At 37.6% G+C, this 20,108-nt stretch overlaps 1 protein-coding gene and 1 pseudogene across 1 annotated transcript; both read right to left on the bottom strand.

Annotated features, from left to right (window-relative positions):
- Positions 1-268: 268 nt before the first annotated feature.
- On the bottom strand, positions 269-5,836 carry LOC145073073 (LIMR family protein At3g08930). The gene is made up of 14 exons (XM_079019624.1): positions 5,194-5,836; positions 4,627-4,712; positions 3,186-3,301; positions 2,951-3,061; positions 2,469-2,567; positions 2,247-2,369; positions 2,104-2,166; positions 1,960-2,024; positions 1,757-1,866; positions 1,571-1,685; positions 1,418-1,483; positions 912-1,022; positions 773-839; positions 269-660 (listed from the first exon to the last, which is right to left on the bottom strand). Exons 1-14 carry the CDS (start codon positions 5,541-5,543, stop codon positions 613-615), a joined length of 1,530 nt encoding a protein of 509 aa, XP_078875750.1. The 5' UTR covers positions 5,544-5,836; the 3' UTR covers positions 269-612.
- An 11,262-nt stretch (positions 5,837-17,098) lies between these two features.
- LOC145075557 (uncharacterized) lies at positions 17,099-19,695 on the bottom strand (annotated as a pseudogene).
- Between the last annotated feature and the right edge of the window lie 413 nt (positions 19,696-20,108).

Consider the following 20,108-nt stretch of genomic DNA (forward strand, 5'->3'; position numbering starts at 1 on the left):
ACATTAAAAATACATTTTTAACAAAAAAAAAAAAAAAATGCACGGTGGCCCATTTTTTTTTTTTTTGGTTTAGGTTAAAATAAGGTCTGAAGACCTTTGAAGGCGCCAGGAAAACCTCGCGCAGACGTTTTCTGATCTGCGCACTTCCAAAAAACAATCTGCGAGGGCATATGTCTGCACGTTGTCTGCGCGCAAAAGTGGTTGTGCAAATCTTCACACAAAAAACAAACAGCCCCTTATAATAATTACATGGAGTGTAAAGGTCAACTTTAGAAGGGAACGCAAACAAAAACTCATATATCTTCATCAAACAACCTTACACGACTAGAAATAATCTCATCCGTCCAATAATAAATGATCACACATAAAAGTTAAAGAATCATGTAAAGTGGAGTGGCGTTAACTGTTTTAGGTGGTATTACATAACATATTACAAGAAAAATACATACAAATGGTACCAATACCACAAGAAAAAAAGAAAAAAAAAAACAGTAATAAATCTCAAGACACTTTTAATCGGATGCTATGGCTTGGATGTGAGATTTAGCTGGCACTCAAAATATATGAAATTAAGTGAAAATTTTCCCATGGATTACGGTAATAAGACACTTTTTAAGACGATAGTTGGAACCTTCCACTCGGCTTTTTTCTTCTCCATCCCTATTGACAAAGTTAACAAGAACATTATTTATTTAAATATATGTTTTATCGCCTTTTTACCACTATCAAAAGATAAAAAGTAAAAAAAATGAGGGGGAAAGGTGCAACTTACAAAGGCGGCATAATACACAAAGGTTAGGCCAGCTAGAACAACAAATGCAATTTGGAATATATTATACCTGTCAATAATTAATGAGTAAAGATTTTTTTTTTAAATATGAAGTGAAATTGGGAGAGTAATTGAGACTGACTTGTATAAGTATTTGATTCCACGGAGAGATTGCAGCGTATGACCGAATATTTCTTGGGCAGCTGTAGCTTGTGCGTAGTATGCAAATGCGGTCGAACAGAATTGAATAACACTAAAACCAATAAACAATGGAATGGAATATGAGTCATTAATATCTCTATGGAATGGAATGGAATGAAAAAAGGTAATAGAACAAGCAATGGAATGGAATATGAGTCATTACATTTTACTACAATCATGCGTCATTGGTCTGTCCGAATAAAATGAATTTCATATGATCTTGTTTAGATCGGAATTTACAATGTATACATTTTAACTCTACTCTATATACATTAATTAATGAACTTTTTATTCACGAAATGTATTTTACCCATAAACTAATCATCTTGTAAAATATATTTGTGAATTGACAAGGGAAAAAGGTGAAAAATGAGCTTTTTATCAATTATGTTCTGAGATTCTGGTTAAAAAAATAAATAAAAAAATAAAGAAAATGAGTCAGCCTACCTGATGGAGCAAAGAAGAATGAGAGCCACATTGAACAGGAAAGAGTTCATGAGAGTTCCTCCCCACCTGGACAGAAAGGTCATTTTACTTGATACTCAATTCACAAGTCACAACTAAACATAAAAACATAGTTGGGTAGAAAGGTCATTTTACTTCATTGGATGGATAGTGATAAACACTAGTCTGAGACCAAGCATCATTGCACCAGCAATAACTGCAAGCAGAAGGTAGAAGCAGAAAAACGCAAAGGCTGCAGTGCCCAGAAGACCTGGTGAAGGAAGGACAATTTGGTCAAATGTAACAACATTAATTAATCAGTCATATGGAAATAGAAATTACCCCAAATGTCATCCAACTTTATGAAGACCTCATTTAGGAATGGAGAAAGTGGAGGGTCGATCAACAGATATATGATGATGTGTGCAACCCAAGCAATTGAAACAATCAACCTAACAATAGGAATACAATCAATCAGAACCCAATTTTAATAAATACTATAAGATTTAATTTTGATTGTAATGGAATTAAGAAGTAAGAGTTACCCAAAGACTCCGAGTATAAGCTTTGCAAGATAGCCAAGAACAGTCATGGCCCATGTAGTCTCAGCCTGAATGAGTTACTTAATATGTGATTATTAGGAAAACCATTAAACGAAATAGAATAAATAAAAAATAAATGTTTATCACCTTTTCGCCTTGAGGGTACATCTCTTCTAAAGCCTTCACATCATCCTCCAAATGAAATAACTCCTGAAGGATATATAAATATATTTAACAAAAGTAATTCAATGCCTTAATGCACCTAGATTTTTTTTTTTAAATAAATATACCTTTTCTAGGGCTTTCATATTTTTACGCCATTTCCTTCCTTTTGAACCACTCCTTTCTTCCTGATGAAGTGCATCAGCTGCCTTCTTTAACTCTCTTGCTTTTTTACCAAGTTCTGTAGCTTCCTGAACAATTAAACAAAAATACCTTCATTGTTAACTAAAAATAAAAGTATTGGCAATGCATTTGAGATTTATAAACAGAAAAATGTAATGTAGGGATACCTTGATATACTGTGATCTAGTAATCACTGCCTTTGGGCGCCTTATGAAAGAGAATATAAGCCCCAGTGGGAGGCAAGCAATGCCAACACCACCAAATATCTGATTATCAAAAGGTAAGGTTTAGAATAAAAGCACAAAAAAAAACCTTTAAGATTATCACATCTATTTGGGGAAGATAACAAATGTTGTTTCTGAAACACCGTTTATTCCGACCTTGAAATGGAATACAATTAGAAAGTGTTTGGTGTGATGGAATGGGGGAAGAAATGGAATGGAACAAAAAGCAGCCCATGAGAAGGAATACTCCATTCCATTCCTTTGTGGCAAACAAACAAGATTTTTCCAATTCCACCATAATACTCCATTCCATTCCCTCTTCAATTACTGATTACCAAACACTACCTTAGTAAGAGCCATCTAACTCTCTACATGCTACATGAAACTAAGAATCAGAAATCCAAAAAAACAAAAAAAAAACTTACAGAGAAAAGCACGGAGCCCACAATTGTAGCAAGAGCAACAACATATTCTGGAAAAGTTGATCGCATGGTCCATGTTGTTTCTGATGAAGGACTAGCATCATAGGCAGAACACTGTCATCCATAGAAGAGAAAGAGGCATATAAGAACTAGATGTGGCTAATTTGTTTTAAAGATGATACAACTCTGCAAAAATAAACCAAACAAATAATGAAAAATAATGGACTTTATCCATCACCTGGCGTACACCATTGCTGACACATGGTTGACCACTAGAGAACTGGAAAGTGCTTGGGAATTGCACTGTTGAAGAAGACAGGTGTCGAACAGTGAAATCAACTTTTCCAATAACACCTACCAAATGAAGATGATACAACTCAGTAACAATGTAGCATACATCCAATAAGAGTACAAACAAGAAGCTTTTAGGACCCATTTGTTACCGAGGACATGAAAAGTTGAGAAAGATGAAAATCCATTATGTGAAAAATTGAGAAAGTTGCAATATTTGATATATTAAGAGATGTAACATGAAAAGTTGTCTGGCTGAAACACCAAAAAGAAGATGTATATATAACATGAAGTCTCTATATGTTTAAATATAAGACAGAAGAATTTAATTATAATATAAACTAATAAACCTGGTATTTGTGCTAAGAACTACTTGTTTGTGACACTAAAAAGGATTCTTGCTTATATTTGAAAATGCACTCTATAACTATAAGTTCTGCAATATTTAATATACTAATACTGTGCACATCTTTTTATCTTCAGATACCGAGATACCCCATCATTTAAAGATTTTTTTATCTTGAACAAATCCTTACTTTTGTTTAAATATAATAGATACGAATAGGTTTTATAAGAATTATGGTTGTACTCAATAACTCAAGACTAAAAGGTGTACCTAGAAAAACAAGGCACCTTAACCCTGTATACCCCATCTTTTAAAGATCTTTCTCAAAAAGAGACATCTAATTAAGGTAACCCGTAACTTTCTTCCTTAGCTTTTTTACCTAACTATTATTATAAAATCTGTAAAAAAAACTCCATCATCAAAAAAGGTTTTTTTAGCTCTGTGAAATCCTTGGAATGCTGCTACTACATTATGTGCAGAAGTGATCAAACTTAAAATGAAATGTTTGATGGGTCAAAAATAGTTTTTTGCTCTCAGCTGGTTTTTTTATATACGAGATAAAAGTACCTGATCTTCAAAAATTCACATTAAATCACTCATAGATCCAATTAAAAAGACTTTTTACTTGTTAAAATCACCTACAAGCTTTCTAAAACTCGTATTTTGTAAGTTTCTTGAAAAGGCTTCATTAAAGTAACTAAAAATCATGTTTTCATAAAGCAAGAAATGCTGTGAACTCAGACATCATGCCCATTTATGCTTTAGTGTGACCATGAAACAAACCACAGTCAGATTATGTCAAAGCTTAGAAACATCTCATTCATCAATCCTATCAAAAGTATACAAAATGCAAAAGCTAGAATAGTAATTTTTGCCATATAAGCTAATTTTTTTGGCAGTGCCCATCATACCTACTTGCATGGGAAACCAGGGAGATCAACCTCCTAAATGACTAAAAGTAGCTTCTACTCCTAATTGAATTTTGATCATAAGTGAAAATGTTTCTTGTAGGAATAAATTAATAAATGGAGGAGATACTAACCGTATAAGATACCCAGCACCAAGCCACAAACAATGGCTGTAGTTACCACCCAGATCAATGCACTTTTAATCCTCTTGCCAATAGTCCTACGAGCAAAAATAGTTAGAAGCATAAATACATACACTTTCAATGTTTAATATGCTCTAACAAGTCTTTTGGTTCCAGAATAAGATGCTTTTTGACTAATTAAGTCAAACAACTTAGAACTTTTTTCTATGTATGAAATAATTCTTGAGAAGATCAAGTGTCCTTGCAGAAAATCTCCACAGTTCAAAAATAAATCTCGACTCAGACATCTACATTTAGGGTTTAATGAATGTTTCACCAGGTGAAAGCATCTTAAAGTTGGGTTTCCAACGTAGTTGATTTCAATTACAAAATTTGAAACCTCCATTTTCCTATTTGTGGCATCTCGATAAGGTAGCTGTAATTACTAAACTTTTCTAGACGAGCTATGACTTTCAAATCGGACGATGTTGCAGATTTTACATCAACATTTAGCTATTAGTAGTGTTCTTAACAAAGTTGTGATGAAATCATCATTTATTGCAGCTACGAAGTACTTACTTGTCTTGGTCGCCTTCGTAGTAAAACATTGCGAAGGGAATGACGAAGAACACAAGAATAGCATCAATGATGTAGATAGCAAGCCACAGATCCTTCATCGGCAATGTGAGATTACAAGCACCATTATAAATAGCGTGCTGACAAGCCTGCCGGTTGGCAACATCAGCGGGAAGCATAAGTATGGAGATAGCAGCGACGGAGAGTCCCAAAACGACGACAAATTTGGGGAAATACGCCTGGTTTTTGTCATCGGGATGTTGGTAATTGACAAGGAGGTACAAATTGAAGATGAACACCAAAACACAAACAACTATCGCCACAATCACAAGCGCAAGATTGAAATCCCCCATTGTTGACCTTAGATTCGACTCAAAATCATGAACTGATTTGAGGTTCTAGGGTTTTGGTGTGTGCAGTTTTTTTGAAACTTCAAATGAGATCACTCTCTTTCTCGTGTAGATCTACTTTTTTGCGGTGGGGAGAGGCCGGTAGTCAGCGGTGGCGATTAGGAGTTTACGATTTTGTCCTCGGAGGAAGCCATGGAATTGGTTATAAGAGGGGTTGAAAGGAGAATTCGGAGTTTACAGTGTGGAAGCACTAGGAACAGCCTGGAAAAGATGGACCGGAAAAAATGATTAGAGTTTCAAACCGGTCACGCTTTAATAGTTAATAACTTAATACGGTCTAAAACGGAATCAAAATGACAAACAAATTTTCTTTTTCGTTACAATCAAAAAAATTTATTCAAGATAAAGAAAAGTTATATCTAGGGGCTGTTTGGGATATCTTGGGCAAAAGAACTTTTGGGAAAAGTTTCAAAAAGTCAGGTTTTCCTGACTTTTCCAAAAAGTCAGTTTTCCTTCTTTAAAAATCTAAAATGAGCTTTCCTCAAACATCTTTTCTCTGTTATCTTTTCCCAAAAGTCATTTTGTCATCTCAAAAGATATCTCAAACACCCCCTTAATTCAGTCATTCAACAAAACGGTTGTTTGATAGTTGTTGTTGATAGTTGTTGATTGAGTCAGATTTAACCGAATCACATACATGTCTATATTGTTTAATTATATCTCTCATCGTCTATATATGCATGATGAAAATGATTATTTTATATTCTCGGATAAAATATATAAGTTCGATAGAAATATAACATAATTATATAGAATGATCATTTTACCATTTACGGTAGAAGTGCACAATAACATCCACACTTAGACCGGCTGAGATTTTGATCTTTGGATGGGTAGGAGGGAAGCACGCGTGTGTGGATCTTACTGGGTCTCTCCTTTCGTCGGTTTAAGGAGCGGAGGTTTCACAGCAGAGCATGCCGCTTTGAAAACTATTGCGTGCAAAGTGGCAAAGCACGAGAATGCATGTATAGAAAATTAACATGTGTGTTGTACCTTTTGCATTTGATACATTTGGTTTTCTCGCATCAGAGGTTATGGAGCTCCTCAACAGAGTCCAACGGGTCATACATTCTAATGTCATATCTCCTAGATCCACAAATGTTGTTTTCAAAAAAAATTGTTTTGCCATCCAAAAAGGGCTAGCGACGCAGCTTGTTGCTCGTTTGCCTTCCATCGATATGTATTGAACTATATTAGTCGTATTATTAGTAGTAGTATAGACCAAACATAATAATATATAGTTTCCGTGAAAAATAATAATAATTAATGGAAACAACATAAAACAGTGTAATGTTAATTATAACAAGAACCAATTTTGCAATGATATTTTACCGCTTGTAGTTGCAATTGAAAATTAATGGAAACTTGGTAGTCCTGCCTACATCAAGTGTGGTAATCAAAATGATATTGGGAAGTCCAAGGCCACAAACCTAACAAATCCAATATCAAGATTCTACAACAACAATCAACACATTCATTCAAAGTAAATTCATATCTAAAGATATAGAAATTGCACACACCATTGCAAATTTTCTGAAATAAACTTGTCTCATATGTATGTATGAGTGGTTCGCAATCTTTATCATAAACAACATGCTCATTCTCATCCTGAAATCCATAAGAACCCCGTCAATTGGATTACATAAAATAGCCTTTTGAGCCCTCAATTGGATTACATAAAACCATTCCATTCTCATCCTCCACCTCTCCAACACCCTTCTGTAACATCCCAAAATTCAAGGTCAAAAATTTCATTTTTATTTAAGTTATTGCATAAAAGCGATTAATACAAAAACTTTCGTAATAATATCTCATATCAAAAACTAAAGTGACATTTGTAACATCCCGAAATATCAGGAGTAGAGTTGAAGGGCTAAAAGAGTAAATTGGGAAAGAGCGACTCGGCGAGTCCATGGGTGGACTCGGCGAGTAGAGTCGCGACTTGGTCGCGTGTTAAGTAGCCGACTCGGTGAGTCAGTAAGATGGACTCGGCGAGTAGGCGCTGAGTGGAGAAAACCCTAATTCTCGGGGTTGAGCCCTATATAAAGAACATAACATCCATTCCCCCAGCCTCTTTACTCATCCTCAAGTCCAGAAACCCTAACCTTCGTATGTGAGTGGATCAAGTTGCATTTGGGAGCTTGGAGAAGCAATTATTGAGGAAATCTTGAAGGGTAGGAGGCTTGGATCAAGGGGCTTTGCTTGGATTCGAGTTCCATTGCAGATGGGGCGTTCTTTTGAGGTAATATCTAGTCCTTGGGCTGTTACTCTTTGGATTCTTCATTATGGGGTTTGTGGGGAGCTTATCTTTTGGTGTTTTGGAGTTTAGAGGTTAGATCTGAGGTTGCTACCTCAGATCTGGAATGGAGAAGGGTTGGAATGCCTGAAAGTCCCTGTGTTTGAGTGTGTAGTGAAGCTATCATGTCCCAAACCCTAGCCCTAAAGTGTATAAGGCCTAGATTTCTTTGGATTCACGTAAAGTTTGCCACTTTACGTGATGGATGGGTTGTAGGAGGCTAGATCTATGTTTTGGATCAATTGCATGGCCTGGAATGCTTATGTATGGATTCAGACCGGTGGTACTCGGCGAGTCACATGGGTGAACTCGACGAGTTGCTTGAAGATGAGCTGGAACTCGACGAGTTGGAAGAACAACTCGGCGAGTTGGATGAAGATGGCCTGGAACTCGGCGAGTTGTATGAACAACTCGGCGAGTAGGTTGAAGATAGCCTTAGACTCGGCGAGTCTGTTCTTGGACTCGACGAGTCTTGTCGAAGAGTCCCAATATTTTCTGGTAGAGTCGAGAATCAGCGAGTCAAGGGATGACTCGGTGAGTTGTGGGCGAGTGGACTCAGAGTTGTTGGACTCGACGAGTCTCGGGGTGACTCGGCGAATTAGGTCGCGGATTGAGGGAAGTTCTGAGTATGGGGACTCGGCGAGTAGAGTCAGTCAGGGGTTGACTTTGACCTTGTCTTTGACCAAAGGTTGACCAGTGGTTTCCAGGGGCATTTTGGTAATTGTTGGTTATTGTTTTGAGTTCAGTGTCGTGGTGGTTGTCCAGTGGTGGAGATCGTATCAGTGGTCAGAGCAGCTTGGGTTATCTGTTCAGTCGACAATATCGAGGTGAGTTATCTTCACTATATCAACAGGGTCTAAGGCACCAAGGCCGGCCTTATCGGATTGAGATCCGGGTAGTTGTTGTTATGTTATTGCTTTGATATGTTTGCATCCTGAGAGCTAGGATGGTATATGTTAGAGACCTGATTGAGATCAGTATCTTGAGAGATAGGGAGATGCTATGTTAGTGACCTGATAGGTCGGTATCCTGGTTAGGATGATGATATGTTATGTGATCTGTTTGATCTGCTTGTTGACTGTGAATTGCTATATGATTGTATGTATATGTGCACATGGTTGTTTGGACTGGAGTTGGGTTGAGGCGGGTCCTGCTTTGTGTTGTAGGCCAAGATACCCAGGGCGGACCGGTTGTTCCGAAGGCCCAGCGAGCGGTCCGGATAGGCTGTAGGCCCCAAGAGGGCGGACCAGACGTGCCGAGGCTCGGAGAGTGGACCAGGCCGACTGAAGGCCCGGTGTGGGCGGACCAGTCATACTATAGACTCAGAGAGTGGACCAGGTGGATTGAAGGCCCAGCGCGAGCGGACCAATCACACTGCAGACTCGATGTATGTGGTTAGATTCAGAGAGTGGACCAGGTGGATTGAAGGCCCGGTGCGGGTGGACCAATCACACTGTAGACTCGAGGTTTATGGCTAGACTCAGAGGGTGGACCAGGTGGACTGTAGGCCGGTGCGGCGGACCAGTCACACAGTAGACCCGAAGTACATGGTTGTTCTATGATCGGATATGTTATGGCATGTTATGCGTGTATGGTATATGTGGTTGGTATTTTGGGGATATCTCACTAAGCTTTCGGGCTTACAGTTATGGTTTTATGTTTTTCAGGTTCTTCAGGAGACCGTGGCAAGGCGAAGGCGTAATCGTACCGCTCCTCATGATTTTGTAGTAATGTGATTCTGGGAATACGTTAAATGTTTTGTATTGAAAACCTTTTTGTAAAGATTTAATGGAATTGAGTTGTTTTTGAAAAATTTAAAATTGGTTGTATTTTTCGGTCGTTACAACATTAATCAAACAGAGTATCATAAAACCATATCAGAGTGTAATCCCAAGGATCCCGTGTGTGGAAAACATAGTGTGATGCGCTGCGACCAAGCCGGCTCCTTTCATTTGAAACAATGTACCTGAAACACATAACACAGTAAGCACGCATGCTTAGTGAGTTTCCCAAAATACCACATAAACATATTAGCCACTCGAGGCTATAGCTCTGTAAGACCTTCCGGTCAATGTGTCTCAGCGGGACTCTCTAGTCCCACAACTCTGGTAGACCTTCCGGCCCTACCATGGCTTGCCTTCCGGCCTCAACTCTAATAGCCTTCCGGCCATAACTCTGATTGCCTTCCGGCTATATCTCTGTCGACCTTCTGGTCCTAAATCATACAACATATACATATCACATAAGTCACATAGCTCATACAAATATATATAAGACCTTCCGGTCACATATCACATAAGTCACATAGCTCATATAATTATATAAGACCTTCCGGTCACATATCACATAAGTCACATAGCTCATACAAATATATAAGACCTTCCGGTCACATATCACATAAGGTCTCATAACTCATTCATACACATAAGACCTTCCGGTCACACCTAGTTACCATTCCAGGTAAGGTATAGTGAGAAGACTCACCTGACACTACTGAAGTCCCGCAAATTCAATCCCACACTGCTGAAGTCCTGCAGAATCAACTCCAGCTGTTGGATGACAGATTCTCGATCTCTCAATTATCAAACATCACCCAATTAATAATTGGATCCCACTACATAACCATAAGTACATTCTTTGGGTAATTACTACTTTACCCCTAGCTTGGCTTATCTAAGGCCAAGGCCCAATTCTTAGGCCCAAAGTCAATTAGGAATCAAAGCCCAACACATGGCCTAATTTTCCAAATTGGGCCCACTCCTCATATAGGCCTTACCTCAAAGCCCATTAATTATTCTAGTCTAATTGCTTCACTTTGGATGGCCCAATAATAATCCAATCATCAAAGCCCAATAGAAAGGCCCAACAATAAACCCAAGAGATGTTAGGGTTTCACATAAAATGACGATTAGGGTTAAGTTTCATACTTAACCCATTAAGAACTTAATCATATAAGGAATTAACTCATTAAGTCCCATATCGCTTAGCTAAACCTTGCCCATGATTATTATTCATGTTTAAAGTTATTAATAATTCCCGAGTGTGTGTGTGTGTGTGTCCAATTTATTCTCAAATTAGGGTTTTATTGGCATTAGGGTTTTCCAAACCCTAATTAGGGTTTCTAACCCAGATACTAGCCCATTTATTAGCTTGTTGGACTTTTAGATCAATTACGGCTTTATTAGGCCTATTAAGCCCACTAGAATATTATTAAGCCCACTAGAATATTATTAAGCCCAGTAGGGTTTTCATTAAGTCCATTAGGCTTCATTGGGCCCATTAGGGTTTCTAGCACCCCAAACTAGTCAACACAACCAGGCAAAGCACACCGCCACCCGACATGGCGGCCGGTGGCGGCAGCCACCACCCTAAGGTGGTGGTTTTTAATTTCTTTTATTATTCTTGGCTCTTACAACTTTTACAATGAATTCCTAAAACAAACACACACAATACACTAATACCAACACACACATGCGGTGGTCCTTGGCGGCATCCAGCACCTCACGGCGGTGGCAGCAGCGGCTCTTGCGATTTTCTGTCAAACAAATCATACCCATAAACGAAAACACGCACACCATCACGTCCTTTGCTCGAAAAGAGAAACCAACCACCCGATAATGGCGTATGGCGGCGTCAACGATGGTTTCATGCCGGCAGGATAGAGATAACGGTTCACCAGCAATGAACCGATCAGAGGGGGGTTCCGTAACGATGACAACTACACTCAAGCTCCTCCGGCGGCAACAACAACAACATAACAATGGCGATTAGCAGCTCCTAGCCTCATTGTCGACTGATCTTGTGGCTCCACCGATGGTCCCGCTTTTTTGGCTTCACAAATGAGGAGGAGGAGGCGGTGTAGGTGGCTACGACTTGTCTCCCGCTGCTTCCGACTAAACGATGCTCCATCGTCGTCCTCCACCTCCAGCAGCAACAGAAACGACGGCAAAGGTCTGGTGGTTCGTAACAGCAACAGAACATCCAACCACCATACTCACTTCTGATGTAGAAGAGATGGACTCCGGCGACTGGCTTCAGCGGTGGCGAGGAGGAAAGCAGGCGGCGGTCGGGGATCGCTCATGGCGGCTGGAGAAGTCTCTTCCTGCTTAGGGTTTAGTGGCTGGGTGCTAGGGTTTGATTGATAAGGAAACTTATATACCCGACTCCATTTATGAATTTGCCATAATGGAAAAAACGACCCCTCCCTTCCCTTTTTGTTTCAAAACAAGCCAATAATTACCATTTTAACCCCATCCACTCAAAATACTCTCAACTTAAGTCCCTACATTTATCATGCAGCCCCTAAGCTTCCAAAATCCCTTCAATTGAGTCCTATAATTAACCAAGTAGTCCCTGCCTTCTTAAATACTTACCAATTAAGTCTGGATTTCACACTTTTAACCCCCAATCTCTTAAAGTGTGACAATTAGCTATACGGGACCATCATTTGATATATAATTATTTATTTTAGGGCTACTGTACATTCACCAATTTATTTAATTAATTAATAAATAAACAGGGTGTTACACCTTCCTTGAAAACCCAAACACTAGTTTGAGCCTTTTGAGCAAAAGAATGTGTGTTTTAGTGCTTTGGGGTGTTCTTGGTGCATCTTGGAGAAGAAGGAGCTCTTTGGAGTAGTGTTGGTTGCATTGGAGCTTGTAGATTCAGACTTTGTTCACCTTGATCTTTCTTATAAAGGTATAAAGTTTGAATCTTGACGATGCATTTAATAGATTTAGCTAGTCTTGAGTGTTATGAGCTTTTGGTCACTTTAGTGTATAAAGTTTAGATCTTGAAAGTTTGTGACTTTGTTATGGATAAAGTTGGAAACTTTATTCATCTAAACATCAGATTGATTCAGATCTAAAGGCTTGAGACTTCAACTTAATGGATGAAGTTGGAAGAGATGCACTTTTGGTCATTTTGAGACTTAAAGACTAGATCTTGGTTGGTTTGACCGTTCTAATGGATAAAGTTGGAAACTTTATCCATTATAGAGTTATTAGGATCCATAAAAATGTCATCTTGATGGGTTTTGATGAAATCATGCTTAAGTTGGTGTTCATATTATGGGTTTAGATGAATAAAAATGGGGTTTGGGTCCCATTAAGACATGCAAAGGAGTAAAGTTGGCAACTTTATGGATTAAGACCTTATTTAGAGGTTAGATTTGAGTCTGGATGTTTTGGTCTTAAGCATTAAGTGCATAATGTGAGTTTTGGCCATATGATGAGTACGTTGGGCGTACGTATGCATACGCTCAACGTAATGCAAGGATTTCACGTCGATAGGCTTTGGAGAGTTGTACTTTATGCAGCAACAAGTAGTACATGAGGCGTACCAACCTGGTACTCGGGACGTTACAATGATTGAAAATGATAATTGGTGTTTTTGGTTGAATTAAAAATGAAATTGTCACCTTATAACTTTTGGGACGTTACAATGGCTACAAGGGGAGGCAAAAGATCACAATTTTCTTAGTCCATGAGCTCCATGAAGCATTCTAAACTGGTCAAAAGATGTTGGAGTCCATTCAACTCCAAGATCACCCATAAAATGGACCAAAAGTGCCAAAAAAAACCCCGAATGAAAAGATCTAGAGAACTAGATAGCAAGATTGGAACTTTATACTTATAATAGTCCAGAAATGTAGTGACTTTGATGGATCCAAACTTGAAGCGTCATTTGCAACCAAAAGAACATTATTGATCTTTAAACTTCATCAAAATATCATAAAAAGCACCCAAAAGAGGAGAAAGAAAAGATGAGAAACTCAAATATTGAAGGTGGAGGCTAAGGTTTCTCCTAAAGGATTTTAGAGGTGATGGAGGCTGATAAAATGGCCAAAAAAGTCAAAACTTTATGCTTAAATACATTGAAAACCCTAAAAATAATAGGATATGGCCTGACTGATTGTCGTGTCATGGCCACATTTCGTAGTTTCGTGGCGATTGTCACACCGTGGGCTCTGATCCTCACTTTGTGGCGACTGTTTTCCACCCAAATCCTTTACAACTTCAAACAACTATAATTTCTTCGTTTCAACTCCATTTTTGACGATCTTTATATCCACATAAATGTATTGATGAGCCTCATGCTTCTATCTAGTTAATTTTGGATTATCACATGTCGGACTAAAAACCATAATCCATGCAAGAAGTCTAACATATAATTTTTCTTATTTTACCCTTTGGCTCCAAAACACAAGTTAAGGGCTTAGATTACATAACCAATATTATCAACATTCAATAAGGTCTAAACCCTATTCCCTTGAAGACCAAAGCATTTACCCGATCCATTTTTTGTCCACAATCCTGAAAATAAGAAACTTCTTGAAACAGGATGTTACATCTATGGATTTGTCTCGATGTCTTTTAATATACTTTATGTATGCTATACTCTTATTTTGGATTATATGGTGTGTGTGTGTGTCTCTCTCTCTCTCTCTATATATATATATATATATTCTCTCTCTCTATATATATATATATATATATATATATTATTTGATGATATCTTTATCATGTTTTCTTTTAACAAATTCCACAATATTATTCTTTAAAATGAATACTCTAATTTTTAAATAAGCATAAATATGTTTTTTAAAATGACTGTGAATTTGGAGATGTCACACATTTTGACATTGTAAAATTTATTTACGTGGTTGATTTTACTTTTTCAAAAAATCATAACTCCTCCGATCAAAGTTAAAAATTTACGAAGTTTATATCTTTTAAACCGTGTCGTCGTGTACTTTTCAAATATGTTACCCTTTATACTAGTAAACACAACTTTTTTGCTCACTTAGTTATGAAATTTACATATATTTTGGACTATATTCTCTCGTACATCAGGGTTCTAAGCCTTGTGTTTAAATAATTATCATATTTTGAGTCTTTTACAATTGGTGACTGGCGACAAGTTTTGCAAATGTCATAGACCCCTTCATTGTCTTCTTCCCACTTTACTATCCTTGAAGTCAAGATGTTGGATCGCTTATAGGTTTAGTCGCTACAAAGAGTAAACATGTAATCTAATGGTTCAAGTGAAATTGGGTAAATAAACTCCGATGGAATATGAGGCAAAACTCTTAAAACGTCTTTTTTAGATCCAACTTCTCAAAAACCCATCACTTTAACCAACTCCTCCACCTCCACCAACATTGTCATCACTGTCCTATACCCTATATCTCACAGCAATTTCTAGAAATCAGACTGTGGGTTTTTTATTGTACACCACATGATCAATATCGATTTCTACACTTTCTTCTTTCTTTCTATGGGATTGTGGTTTTTTGATGTAAAATATTTGTTTTATTAGAGGAAGTTTGTTCGATGTTAGATTCCTATGAAATAAGAACATGACAATGAATAAAGAGGAAATGTACAAAGAAGCCATTAAAAAACGGCAAATGAATACATGGGCGAGAAGCTGTCAATCAAAGGACCACACTTGAATTGATTAAACTTAGGCCTCTTGAAAATAACCAACACCCAATTACCCACCCCGACCCTGTAGCACCCCGAGATTCAGGTGCATTTCTTTCACCCTTATTCTTTGTCAATTGGTCATGATTAGTCCTTTAGTGGAGGGAATATAGCAAGTGAGTACGTTGGGCGTACCAGAGGGGTACGCTGCGTGTACTCATGCGCTTAATTTGGACGCGGAGTCGCCAAGGTACGCTGGGCGTACCTAGAGTTACGCCGGGCGTACCCAGCCTGGGTGCAAAAAACCCAAATCCTTCTTGTGCACTATTTAAAGGGTGCTAAGGCTCCTTTCCCAGCCTCCATATCAGTGAGTGAAACCCTAAGAGAGAGCCTCCCATCGTCCTTAGTGTGTGAGAGTGTTGTTGGAGCTAATTGTGCTTTGGTGACTTAGTGAAGAAGAAGGAAAGGAGCTCTTGGAAGCTAAAGCTTGAGGTGCCATTTTGGATCTGAGATCTACAGAGAAAGGGGATACACTTAGAGGTATAAATTTCAAAACTTTCCTCTTCTTTTGGTTGTTGTTGCATGTGCCATTTCTAGGGCTAAAAACCCCAAAGGTGGAGACTTTATGAGTGTAAAGTGCTACATGGTCCGAGATTTGTCCCTTTTCAGTGGTATTAGTGATTTAGAACCATAAAGTTTCCATCTTGGTTGTTAGTTTGAGGTCATGCTTGAGTAATAAGCCTTATAGAGTTAAAGGATGGAACATTATGGGAGTTGGTGGCTTGTTCAACCATGCAAAGGCTTAAAGTCATCAACTTTATGGATTAAGAGGCTTAGATGTGGTCAGATCTAGAAATTGGACGTGGGTCTTAACTGTTTAAGACCTCAAGAGCTAGGGGGCTGAAGCTGGGGAGTACGCCGGGCGTAATCCCAATACGCGCCGCGTACTGGGTGGCGTTCCCCGATTCTGAGATGCAGCCGGGTACGCTCTGCGTACACATCTGGTACGCGCAGCGTAACCCGAAAAGTTGACTTTTGGTTGACTTTTAGGGTATGGTCTATTGTGGGGCCTTTTGAGTTATGAGAGGGGTAAAATGGTCTTTTACCCTTCTAAGAGTGTCATAAGAGGACATAGTTTAGCCTTTGAGAGTTATATTAAATAGGGTATTTATTTCATATGATTAGGCGGAGGCTAGGCCAACGTTTACCGAGTCAGAGATTTACCGAGATACCAGAGATGAGTCTTCTCACTATACTTTACCCAGTGTGGTAACAGAGTTATGTGACAGAGTACTATAGAGTTATATGCCAGTGTATTTGCATGTTATTTATGTGTTGTGATTTATTGTGATATGTGATATGCATGATTCAGAGTTACAGAGTTGGGACTTTCGGGTCCCTAGAGTTAGGGCCAGACAATGTTTTGAAAACCGGACCGGACATCGAACCGGCAGCCTAACCGGGTCGATGGGTCAACCGGTTCAACCGGTCGGACCGGTCCAGAAAACCGGATGAACCGGATGACTTCATTATTACATCATTATTGTATTTAAAATTTTAAAATATTCCAAAAAAATACAAAAATAAACTTTAAGCCAAAAATATCAATAAACATTAGTTTTCAACATTAAATAAAAGTATCAAACATACAAAATACCAAGAAAATAATTCACCACATCTTGATTCTAGTCTTCGAAAAAAAAAGTTTACAACATAAACATCAAAATACCATGAAATGTATCAAAATGCAAACTTCAATCACAATTTAATTTTCATCTAAATGAATAAATGTCAATTTCTTCTAACGCAACTCCATCATCATCTTCAATAACAAATTCAAATTCAATTTTAGCAAAAATTAAACTCAAATTGAAGAAAAACAAAATATTGATATAATAACATAAAATACTAACCTTGAGAAACTTGGGATTCAAACATCATTGATTCATCATAGTTTGGTGGTTCTTCTTCAACCATATTTTCCAATTCATTATAATTTAGTTCACCCTTCGGTATTTCATCAACCACCCAAAACTCGATTTTATCAATACTTTCATAATCAATCGGATCATAAGACTTTTTGTAATCTTTGAGCCTAGACAAAAATATTAATGTACTTTTACACATAAATAAAGAAAATGAAAAAAAAAAGTTTGAATGTATACATTACCTATTTTGTAGACGCAAATTATAATGAACATAAACAAGGTCATTAAGTCTTTGATGCTCCAATCGATTCCTTCTTTTAGTGTGGATTCTTTCAAAGACACTCCAATTCCTTTCACACCCGGAAGAAGAAGAAGTTTGGTTTAAAATTCGAATTGCAAATTTTTGCAATTTCGGAGCATCTCCGCCATGTAATTTCCACCATTCATCTAATGGAAAATAACAAAATAATATTATAATATTTTTACTATAATTCACTATTAATAAAAATTTGAAAAAAAAAAGTTACCGGGACGAGTAGTATTGCGAGAAGCGAAAGCAAGTTTTCTACCAAAACTACCCTCATGCTCACGAAACAACTTTAGTTGGTCCATGAGAGTTAGACCATCCACGGTACCAACACTGCTATAACGCTCAATCATATCCATTATCCCCCCAACCACCTCTGGTTTCTTAGAAAAATTTTCTTGATCATATTGAAATACTGGATTCAACCAATAAGCAGCAACATGAAGACTCTTACGCAACATCCGATCCCACCGATTTTTGATGATGTTAGTATACGGGGTGTACAACTCTCTGTTGTTACGAAAAAGTTTCTTAATTCCTTTTTTTGCCCTATACATCCCTTCGTATACATAACCTAAAAAAAGAAAAAAAAAACATCAATTAAAATAATAAAATGACAATATATTTGTAAACATCATTAAAGAATATAAACAAAAATTATACCTAAAGCCGGCTTCTCATCCGAATCGCAAATCCGTAAAAGTCTCAACATTGGAGTCATGACCTTTACTATTATAGCACAATTATTCCAAAAGCTTTCATTCAATATGATAATCTTAACTTCTTTTGCTTTTTCTAATCTAATCACTTTTTAAAAATCCGGGGAGGTGACCATAGCTTGCAAATCATGTTTGTGATCACACAAACTTTTCAATGCAATAAATGCAGTACCAAAACGAGTGGCACCTGGACGAATAATTTCTGTCCAACCTGGTCTTTTTCTTAATCAATTTAATGGCCATTTGTGGTTATAAACAAAAATTGTAACCCTTGACGCAAGTGTAACCAAATCAGCGACTTCACGCATCTCTGACATGTCCTTCATAATCAAGTTCATATAGTGAGCTGCACAAGGAGACCAAACAATGGACGAATACTTCTCACATAACAATCTTCCTGCAGCCTTATAGTTTGCAGCATTATCAGTGACTAAATGAACGACATTCTGACGACCAACAATATCAACAATCTCACTAAACAAGTTGCATAATGTTTGGGCATTACTCTCAATATCCGATGCATCAACTGATTTGATGAATGAAATCCCTTTTGCACAATCCACCATAAAATTGATAAGGGGTCTTTGTCTTGTATCCCGCCAGCCATCACCCATAATTGTACAACCATTTTCTGCCCAGTAACATCTATAGGAATCAACTATAAGTTGTACGGACTGTTTCGCATCTTTCAACAACGTGACACGCATAGCATGATATGAAGGCCCCGTGTATCCATGACCCATACTAGCAACTTTGCTCATTGCTATTTGGAAAAGGGGTGAATTCACAGCATTCATAGGTATACAAGCATCATAAAACCACATAGCAAGAGCTAAATCCGTATCATGCCATCTTTCCTTACTTTGCAATGTTGCCTTAATCGATGGTTGAGAAGGATCATGCATACCTTTTCTTAAAAAAGGTGGCACGGTTTTGGTTTGGGAGGCATGAGGAGCTTTTCTCTTTCCATCTTTTTTTTGAGTTGATTGTTGGGTGAGTACTTGAACGTCATCATCATCATCATCAATAACATCATACATGTTATCTACATTCACCCCCGAAGTATCACTAAGCACACCAGCATGTTTCTCTTTTGTTTTTTTGGCATTTTCATCCAATGAACTTTTCATGACAAACTTTATATCTCCTGGACAACTCGAACATGCTGAAATAGCACCTGGCACTCCAGCAAGGTGTTGTTTCATTCTATTGATACCTCCACCGTTATATGTATTTTTACAAAAAGTACAAAAGTATGCTTTTTTTCCACCTCCACTATTAAGCTGAGTAATATACTTCCAAGCAGGATCCTTTTTTGCCCGAACATTTGGTTGAGTAGAAGCTTGTGAACCAGATGGGACGGTATTCGACTGGGCTTCTTCGGATGGATTGGAACTTGAACCAGGAGTGCTCATAATCTATACAATTTAAATAAGCATTTAAAAAATATGTCTACAGTTTATTCTGATCATATATGGTCTAAAAAATATTTGTTTCACATTGACCATGTTAGATATATATAAATGAATTACAAGGACAGTGATATTTAGCATGAAATGACAATCTGTTATACACTACATCAAAACTTTATATTTCAAAGAACAAATAGAAAAAATATGACACTCCATCATCTAAAAGTATTTGAGAGTTTCGTGTGATCATATATTCCAAATGGAATGAAGGCAAGTTGGATGATAACATAAATGTATATTCATTGACTACTAATGATGACAAAGAGGTAATTATCATACCATGTTTTGGTATTGAATGAGCTGTGATTTAAATAACCCAAAGCTTTGGGTGTTTATTTATTAGAAACGATGGTAAA

The sequence above is a fragment of the Lactuca serriola genome, chromosome 9 (assembly GCF_051521515.1).
Source record: "Lactuca serriola cultivar US96UC23 chromosome 9, Lser_US96UC23_V15, whole genome shotgun sequence".
NCBI lineage: Eukaryota > Viridiplantae > Streptophyta > Magnoliopsida > Asterales > Asteraceae > Lactuca > Lactuca serriola.

Coding starts and splice junctions, on each gene's coding strand:
- LOC145073073 (XM_079019624.1), bottom strand. CDS start 5,543: ATGGGGGATTTCAATCTTGCGCTTGTGATTGTGGCGATAGTTGTTTGT. Junction 1,686..1,756: donor AAAGTTGGATGACATTTGGG/GTAATTTCTATT, acceptor TTCCTTCACCAG/GTCTTCTGGGCACTGCAGCC. Junction 661..772: donor TTGTGTATTATGCCGCCTTT/GTAAGTTGCACC, acceptor CTTTGTCAATAG/GGATGGAGAAGAAAAAAGCC.